The following is a 10,376-nucleotide window of genomic DNA, read 5'->3' on the forward strand; positions in this document are numbered from 1 at the left end:
AGCAGTAATATTAATGCCTAACAGAAGCAGATAAAAATTTAAGGTGCGCTCGAAGTTGACTTCCCGTACAAAAATTTTAAGCTGTAATTCATCTGCATACGCGCTTTTTTAGCGCTACCACGCTGTAATAGGTATACATTAAGGCTACATTTCTGCAGCTCAAAAAACGGGAAAATTTCACAGCAATTCTAGAACTGCAATTTGACTGCCGTTTCTACATTTTCTGGTTGTTAACTGTTAACTGTCTAGCCTGGCAGAAATATGCAGCGCAATTCTGCAAACGCTATGCAAAAGTAGAAATACCAGCTGCTAGTTTAAAACTGTAATTTGACCGTTTTTATAGACATGTTACAGGTCTGCAAAAGTGATAGAAAAGTAGAAATCCAGCTGCTAATTTAAAACTGCAATTCTACCACATTTATAGACACGTTACAGATCTGCAAAATTGATGGAAAAGTAGAAATGCAGCTGCCAATTTAGAACTGTAATTGGACCATATTTATAGACATGTTACAGGTCTGCAAAAGTGATAGAAAAGTAGAAATCCAGCTGGTAATTTAAAACTGCAATTTGACCACATTTATAGGCATGTTACAGGTCTGAAAGAGTGATTGAAAAGTAGAAATCTAGCTGCTAATTTAAAACTGCAATTTGACTACATTTAAAGACATGTTACAGGTCTGCAAAAGTGATGGAACAGTAGAAATACATCTGCCAATTTAAAACTTTAATTTGACCTAAATTGACCATTTTTATAGACATGTTACAGGTCTGTAAAAGTGATGGAAAAGTAGAAACTCAGCTGCCAATTTATAACTGTAATTTAACCACATTTAGAGCGATATTGCAGGTATTCAAAAGTAGGAAATTCTACTTTTGAATACCTGCAATATGTCTATAAATGTGGAATAGTTACAGTTTTAATTTGGAAGCTAGAATTCAACTTTCCAATAACTTTTGCAGGCCTGTAACATGTGTATAAATGTGGTCAAATTGTAGTTTTAAATTGGCAGCTGGATATCTACTTTTTCATCACTTTTGCAGACCTGTAACATGTCTATAAATATGGTCAAATTACAGTTTTAAATTGGCAGCTGGATTTCTACTTTTCCATCACTTTTTCAGACTTGTAACATGTCTATAAATATGGTCAAATTGCAGTTTTAAATTGGCAGCTGGATTTCTACTTTTCCATCACTTTTTCAGACTTGTAACATGTCTATAAATATGGTCAAATTGCAGTTTTAAATTGGCAGCTGGATTTCTACTTTTCCATCACTTTTTCAGACTTGTAACATGTCTATACATGTAGTCAAATTACAGTTTTAAACTAGCATCTGGTATTTCTACTTTTCTATCACTTTTGCACACCTGTAACATGTCTATAAAAATGGTCAAATTACAGTTTTAAATTGGCAGCTGGATTTCTGCTTTTCCATCACTTTTGCAGACCTGTTACATGTCTATAAATGTGGTTAAATTGCAGTTTTAAATTGGCAGCTGAATATCTACTTTTCTATAAGTTTTGCAGACCTGTAACATGTCTATAAATATGGTCAAATTACAGTTTTAAAATGTCATCTGGATTTCTACTTTTCCATCACATTTGCAGGCCTGTAACATGTCTATAAATGTGGTTAAATTGCAGTTTTAAATTGGCAGCTGAATATCTACTTTTCTATAAGTTTTGCAGACCTGTAACATGTCTATAAATATGGTCAAATTACAGTTTTAAAATGTCATCTGGATTTCTACTTTTCCATCACATTTGCAGGCCTGTAACATGTCTATAAATGTGGTCAAGTTGCAGTTTTAAACTAGCAGCTGGTATTTCTACCTTTTCATCACTTTTGCAGACCTGTAACATGTCAATAAATATAGTCAAATTGCAGTTTTAAATTGGCAGCTGGATTTCTACTTTTCCATCACTTTTGCAGATCTGTAACGTGTCTATAACTGTGGTCAAATTACAGTTTTAAACTAGCAGCTGTTATTTCTACTTTTGCATCGCGTTTGTAGAATCGCGCTGCATATTTCTGCCAGTACAGACAATTAACAGATAATAAACAGAAAATGTAGAAACGGCAGACAATTTGCAGTTCTGGAATTGCTGTGAAATTTTCTCGTTTTTCGAGCTGCAGAAAATGTAGCCTTAATGTATACCTATTACAGCGTGATAGCGATAAAAAAGCGCGTATGCAGATGAATTACAGCTTAAAATTTTTGTACGGGCGGCAATGTTTGGAGTAGCTTCTTTCGTCTTCACCGTCGAGCTACTGACAAGGTTTCAGTTCCGAGAACCTATGAACATCACTAGGATGAAACGAAGATTGTATGAACGTAATCCCTAGTAACAGAAATTTTAACCGGAAACTCGTTTAAAACGATTTTGATACAAACAAACACTTAACTTCGAGTTGGTTCAAACTATTTTTTGCACGAAGCATATGTATTTTCGTGGTAAATATGCAAAATAAAACATTTGAGGAAGTTTAAGCTTACAAAATAGCAGAAGATAACCGCGAATTAGCACAAGGCCTACTTTTAGGGAGGGAATAAACCTAATATAGCTACGCCGATTCAACGGCCAATCATGGCGAAACTCTGATGCCTCGCGACTTTTTGGCCACTTTCAAACTTTCCCCTCGTCCACTTTTGGTGATACTAAGCTACTTTATTTCTTATTGTCGTTCGCGGATGAAACCAAGTTTATTTAAATAAGTGACACTTGGAAATCACCATGAGCTATAATGGCGAGTGTAAAGAGCTAACGCAAACTTAGACAAAGACTCAACTAACTAAAGTACTAAGTGAAATAGAAGTTCTTACAATAATTGTAACCATAAACAAATTCTGTCAGCGAATGAAACTAGTCTTTTTCTAAATTTTTAAAAATAAGCATGATCTGTTAAATCTAAAAAATGAAATAATGTAAAAAATATCGTAAACGTAAATTTATCGCTATTCGGGCATAAAAAATATAGATTTAGTTTTTTATCTTCTGTATATAAACTAAGAACGCTACCATAGAAAATCAGTTGTCATCGGTTATGAGTTACCAGTTGTTATCAGTTAGTTACCAGGTCTAAGTTGTCAGTACTTAATGAGCTTAGCTTGTAAATATTTTCCCTTTGCTAATAATTGACAATGTCATAAGAGTTCTCGTGACGAATAAAGTTTTTATAATATTTAACTCCAGTTGAAGTTACTTATAAGTTAGCCACTATCAGTTTTATTATAATTAGAATTTAGTTACCGCAACGATATATTCAACAAATTAATGGTGCCGAAAATCCGGGAATAATCTGTGGTAACAAGAAATCAGGAAGTAAACTGCTAGTATGGATCCATTGGAAAAACTTAAGAGAAAACGTGGAACTCTGAAGACGTCAATTACAAATCTCATCAAGAAGTCCAGCGACGAGTTGAAAGCCGACCCAGTTGATGCGGTGAAGTTGCGAATTTCATTGAACCGTCTAGTGCAAAAGCAAGGGTGCTTACAAGAAGCCGACCACGAGATTCAAGACCTACTGACGGTGCAAGCTGATTATGACAAGGATGTTCAAGAATCACTGGAACTCATGGACAAGATTAGCGAGAGCAGGACACGCATCGAGCTAAAGATCGAGGAGAGTCGAGAGACACGAGTCAGGAGAACTCGGTCAAGAACAAGTAGCGCAAGTAGCGATGACACAGAAATAGCTAGACCAGTTTCAGTGAGGTTACCCAAGTTAACAATGGCAAAGTTTAACGGCGAGAAGACCAAGTGGACAGCTTTCTGGAGCCAGTACGAAATTGCAGTACATGACAACCAAGGATTCAGCAAGGTAGAGAAGTTCACGTACCTGCAGTCTTACCTAGAAGGGAAAGCAGCCAGATCTATCCAAGGCCTTGCTGTCACTGAAGCGACTTATGACGAAGCTATAACCATTCTCAAGGGAAGATTTGGAGATCAGGGAGATATAGTAGATCGGCATATGGGGAATCTTTTGAAACTAGAGGCCGTAAAAAAATCGAGCGACGTTAATGGACTTAGACGGCTCTACGACACCTTGGAAATCGAAATTCGCAGTTTGAAGGCGCTGAAAGTTGGATCAGAGTCTTATGGACAACTACTACGAACAGTCTTGAAGCAACGTATACCACAAGACATCATGTTGTCATTCTCACGGTCGAAGAAAGGTCAAAAATGGAACGTAATGGATTTAGTGGGCTATTTACGTGACGAGGTGGAGTCAAGAGAACAAGTTCAAGAATTCCAAGAAGACGACACGCCGAACAACAGAGAATCAAGTTCAAGGGCATTCCTGGAGAAGAACAAGTCAAAACCATGGCAGAATCTAAACAATCAGCGACAAGGAAGGCTCGCATCAGCAGCGGTACTGAGTGTTGGTACTGTTATAAAATGCCTATATTGTCAAGATCCAGGCCACACCCCAGAGTCCTGTAGCAAACCAATCGAAGAGAAGCTACAACTTGTTCAGAAGGAGAGACGATGTTTCATATGCCTCAAAACCAGACACTCTGCGAGAAGCTGTTGGGAGAAATCAAAACTTGAAGTGTGCAAAAGATGCAACAGGAAGCATCACCAAAGTCTATGTACAGAGGAACGTACCGCCAACAAGGAAAACGAATGTTCATCGTCAGAAGTAATCTCAAGACAAATCTCCAGCCTTTCGACAGTCATGACATCTCCAGCAGTAAGAACAGTGTTGCTGCAAACAGCCCAAGTGAAAATATATGGCGACAAGGGTCAGAGTAGAAGAGTCCGATGTCTACTTGATGGTGCAGCTCAAGGGACGTTCGTCAATCAAGCATTATCTCGTCACTTGCAATTACCTTTCATGCGAGAAGAAACGATATCATCGTACGGCTTCGAGGAAGATAAACCAACATCCATAGTCAGAAGAGTTGTGAAGATTACCTTGGAGAACATCAGAGATCCAACAAGAAAGGTCGAAATAGAAGCCATGGAGTCACCCAACATCTGTAGCTCGCTCATCGCTATTCCATGCAGAGATACCAATAGTCAGTTACGAGAGAAAGGACTAGAAATTGCGGATGAAGAAGGTCAAGGCTTTGATGGCCAAGGCGATATTGGAGTGATGATTGGTGCTGACAGCTATTGGACGGTAGTAACGGGCAAGACCGAGCCGTTGGATTCTAAGCTACGAGCTGTTGAAACAATCTTTGGATGGGTGATGCATGGACCGTCAATTTCGACGACGACATCAGTTGGAATTAATATGGTGAGCATAATGACCATAGCCATCAATAACGAAAGTCAGTTATCAAGACAGATCCAAGCCTTCTGGGAACTCGATGCGATGGGAGTTACGGACAATGGAAACAACGATATCACAGATGACGGTATCAAGTCGGAATTCGAAAAGTCGATCCAGTTTATAAGCGACAGATACGAAGTTTGCCTACCATGGAATGAAAAACGAGATAATCTCACGGATAACTATGAGGTTGCTAAACAACGAACAGACCGTCTGATGTCCAGATTCAGAGCAAACCCCGTATTACATACTCAATACAAGGATGTTATAAACGAACAAAGGGAGCAAGGCGTCATCGAAAGAGTTGATTCACCAGAACGGAGTAGCAACAACCCTACTTACTACTTGCCGCATCAAGCAGTCATCAGAGCCGATCACGATACCACCAAGTTGCGTGTAGTCTACGACGCATCGTCCAGTGACAAGGGAAAATTGTCACTCAATGACTGTCTCTCATCAGGGCCGAATCTAAACCCAGAACTGTTGTCGATCCTTCTCAGATTCCGAAACCACAAGATCGCATTTACCGCCGACATCGAAAAGGCATTCCTTCAGATAGCACTCTCACCACCCGATAGAGATGCCGTCCGATTCTTATGGAAGGACGATCCTAGACAAGATAATTATGAAGTATGGCGAATTACGAGAGTACCGTTTGGAGTGACGTCGAGTCCTTTTCTGTTATCAGCAACGATCCAACATCATCTAAAGAAACATCAAGATGAAAAGGCCGACCTTTGCGAATTGATCAAGAACAGTCTTTACGTTGATGACTTAATATCTGGAGCGTCGGAAGACGAAACCGCCCATGCGATATCAGTGGATACGAAAAACCTAATGAAAACTGCTGGGATGAATATCAGAAAATGGCGAACGAATTCAAGTCAACTTCAATCGAGATGGGATGGCGAATGCGTAGATCCAAAAACTTTAACTACGCTTGGACCGAAGACATCAGAAGAAACACAAAAGGTCTTAGGATTGACCTGGAATCCGAAATTGGATACCTTAATCTTCGATTTACGACCATTACTGGAATTCATTACCACACGCAAGAACACCAAGAGAAGCGTTCTTCAATGCGTTTCAAGAATATTCGATCCTGTGGGATTTATTGCGCCATTCACAGTCAGGATGAAGACCCTCTTTCAAGAACTTTGGCAGTTGGGCGTGCAGTGGGATGATCCGTTACCAATCGAACCGACAAGAAGATTCGAGGACTGGTGTTTGGAACTATCACTGCTGAATAGACTGGCAATTCCTCGACATTATTACCATGGCCTCAGCGTTTCTCAAGTGAAAGAAAAAGAAGTCCATATTTTCTGTGATGCCAGCGAGCACGTTTACGCCGCCGTTGCATACATCCGCTATGTACGAGAAGACGAAGAAATAAGCGTATCAATTATCGCCGCCAAGACGAGAGTCGCCCCGCTACAAAGAATCACCTTGCCACGTCTCGAATTAATGGGAGCAGTAGTCGGAGCTCGTCTGGCCCAATATCTCAAACATAATTGGTTGCAAGAAGAAATACCGATATACATGTGGACGGATTCTTTAATCACGCTTCATTGGATCAGAGGAAAATCTATAAAATGGAAGCCTTTCGTTGCAAATCGAGTTGCGGAAATACAATCACTGACTGAGCCCAGCATTTGGAGTCACGTGAAGGGCAAGGAAAATCCTGCAGACCTACCGACCAGAGGATGTACCGTTCAAAGTCTGATTCAGAGCAAGATCTGGTGGGAAGGCCCAGAATGGCTACGACTCGAGAAGGAACATTGGCAAATCAAACGGATGGAAGAGCTACCGAAGGAAACCATTGCCAAAGAGTCTCGTACCAAGTATACAGAGGTCACTCAGCTAAATGTCACCATCAAAGAAGAACCGCTCATGGATCTTTCAAGATACAACTCTCTCACGAAAGCAAAGAGAGTTATGGCTTACATTTGGCGTTTCGTGGATTACATCAAAACCAAGGAAATCAGAAAGGGAGCTTTCAACGCAGAAGAGTTCGAACGAGCTGAAAGATCATTAGTACGCATGGCCCAGTCACAAGACTTTCACCAAGAACTGACGTTGTTGAAGGAAGGAAAAGCGCTACCAGTCAGCTCCCCAATATCGGCTCTGAACCCAATTTTGGACAAGGAGCAGTTGATCCGACTTGGAGGACGATTACAGAAGACCAACTTTTCGTATTGCGAAAAACATCCGTGCCTACTAATGGGAAGAAACAGACTATCAGAATTAATTATCCTTTCTCAACATAGCCAACTTATGCATTCCGGTTTACGAGACACCTTGGCTGCTGTTAGAGAGAAATATTGGCTCACACGTGGAAGACAAGTGGCGAAGACTCTACTCAATCGCTGTTTCATTTGCAAAAAACTCACCGTGAAGCCGGGTACGACTACTATGGCGCCACTACCTAAAGACAGAGTCACAAAAGCACCTCCATTCAGCGTTTCTGGGATAGACTTCGCAGGACCGGTGTACGTGAAGGCCGGCAAAAATAAATCCACCAAAGTTTACATCACGATCTTCTCATGCGCCGTTACTCGTGCGCTACATTTGGAACTTGTATCGAATATGACGGCTGAAGCCTTTCTGATGGCCTTCAGACGATTTGTGTCAAGAAGAGGAGTACCAACTACCATCTACTCCGATAACGCAAAGAGTTTCAAGAGGGCCGAACAAGATCTTAAAGAAATCTGGACCAATCTCAAATCACCACAGACAGAAGAGTACCTAGCCAACCACAAGGTCACATGGAAATACATCGTCGAGAAGGCTGCCTGGTGGGGCGGATTTTACGAAAGGATGGTACGATCGGTCAAGAGTGCACTTAAGAAAGTATTGGGGAAGGCGCTGCTAACATCCGAAGAGTTCCAGACGATCCTTACGGAAGCAGAGGCGGTCATTAACTCCCGACCTCTGACCTTTAGCTATAACGATGCTGGGGAACCATCACCATTATGTCCCAGCAACTTTCTCGTTGGCGAACGACTTATGGCTATACCATCAAGAGTCCATGATCCACCCGAAACTATATCCTCTACGAAGCAAGATCTCACAAGGAGACTGAAGTACCGCCAATCCCTGCTGGACAACTTTTGGAATCGTTGGCGAAACGAGTATTTATTTGAGCTGCGATCCATTCATCAGTACCGAAATCCACCCGAAGGTCAAGAATTCAAAAAAGGGGACCTTGTTCTGGTACATCAAGACAAAATACCGAGGACATTTTGGAAAACTGCCCTCATCGAAGAAGTGTTCCGTGGCCGAGACAACAAGGTTCGAGCTTGCCGTATACATCTTGGGAATGGACAATATATGAGAAGACCAATTCAATTGTTATATTTATTAGAAGTTCAGTAATTGTTTGGATGAGTTCTAAAACTCATCGGCGGGGAATTTGTTAAATCTAAAAAATGAAATAATGTAAAAAATATCGTAAACGTAAATTTATCGCTATTCGGGCATAAAAAATATAGATTTAGTTTTTTATCTTCTGTATATAAACTAAGAACGCTACCATAGAAAATCAGTTGTCATCGGTTATGAGTTACCAGTTGTTATCAGTTAGTTACCAGGTCTAAGTTGTCAGTACTTAATGAGCTTAGCTTGTAAATATTTTCCCTTTGCTAATAATTGACAATGTCATAAGAGTTCTCGTGACGAATAAAGTTTTTATAATATTTAACTCCAGTTGAAGTTACTTATAAGTTAGCCACTATCAGTTTTATTATAATTAGAATTTAGTTACCGCAACGATATATTCAACATGATCTATTGATAGTGCGGTCCAATTAGGGAATACAGAGCTAAAAGTATATACTACTAAAAATACTTAGAACATTGGAATTACTAATATCTTTTTAAAATCGTGATGACTCTTAATTCGAAAATACGCGTAAGAATTTGTTCACGAGATATTTAAATTACAACATAGATATTTATTGATGTATTCTAAGAAATAAATGGAAAATAAATAATTACTAAATGTATTTGTGGGAAAATAAATAATTACTAAATGTATTTGTGGGAAAATAAATAATTACTAAATGTATTTGTGGGAAAATAAATAATTACTAAATGTATTTGTGGGAAAATAAATAATTACTAAATGTATTTGTGGGAAAATAAATAATTACTAAATGTATTTGTGGGAAAATAAATAATTACTAAATGTATTTGTGGGAAAATAAATAATTACTAAATGTATTTGTGGGAAAATAAATAATTACTAAATGTATTTGTGGGAAAATAAATAATTACTAAATGTATTTGTGGGAAAATAAATAATTACAAAATGTACTAAAAATAAATATATCAACTTACTAGCCAGCTGAAGGTGTTCCAGATGTCTATGGGATTTTGAAAGCAACCTCACCACGACTAATCGGCTCCCAGTGAGGGAAGGCTTCTTTACATATACATTTATACGAAAACTGGTTCTAAAGTTGTAATTTCCAGGACGAGTGTAAAGATTATTCTAAACTTCTTCAAACTATTATAAGATGCGATTCAATACTCCTTTTAGAACCCTAGCTTTATACTGAACTACTGCCACGATTTTTGAACCATCAAAGCTGCCACTTTTACCAGACCCCTTTACGATTGCAATATCAATGGAATCGTGTGCACTGCCTTTTTACGTGCACCACGGGTCTACTAAATAACTGAATAACAGCACGATACTTCGTTGGTTTTTATATAACCACACGGAATAATCAATTGGTCTGGACTTGATTCCTAGATTTGTAGACGAAACAGTGGTTTAGGGAAACACTGCTCTGTTGAACGGAGAGTAACCAAATTTATGGGACAAAATATTAATATATTCTTTATTTTCTTTGGTTGCGTAAAGTATGGTAGTTTATTGGGTAATAAGTCATTAGTTTGAATGATATTGAAGATAAAATGAAAATAAAAATAAAGACGCTTCGGCTGCTGCCAATTAAGAAAGTAAGGATTTTGAAAAACAATTTTAATTAAAATCAACGCTGTCCTATGAGAAGGACAATGGTCTGTTTTTGTCAAGTTTGACGGGTGCGACATTTCGACTCGGCACCGGCCATTCACATGACCCAT

At 39.0% G+C, this 10,376-nt stretch overlaps 1 protein-coding gene across 1 annotated transcript; it reads left to right on the plus strand.

Moving 5' to 3' along the window:
* Positions 1-3,341: 3,341 nt before the first annotated feature.
* Positions 3,342-8,660, plus strand: LOC149619071 (uncharacterized). Its single transcript, XM_089854554.1, has one exon. It carries the CDS (start codon positions 3,342-3,344, stop codon positions 8,658-8,660), a length of 5,319 nt encoding a protein of 1,772 aa, XP_089710680.1.
* The last annotated feature ends 1,716 nt before the right edge of the window (positions 8,661-10,376 follow it).

The sequence above is a fragment of the Phalangium opilio genome, unplaced genomic scaffold, assembly GCF_054372755.1.
Source record: "Phalangium opilio isolate 3A_F unplaced genomic scaffold, DU_Popi_V2 ptg000209l_1, whole genome shotgun sequence".
NCBI classification, from domain to species: Eukaryota; Metazoa; Arthropoda; class Arachnida; order Opiliones; family Phalangiidae; genus Phalangium; species Phalangium opilio.

What these genes read in the sequence shown, in the direction of transcription:
- LOC149619071 (XM_089854554.1), top strand. Translation starts at nt 3,342, where the DNA reads ATGGATCCATTGGAAAAACTTAAGAGAAAACGTGGAACTCTGAAGACG.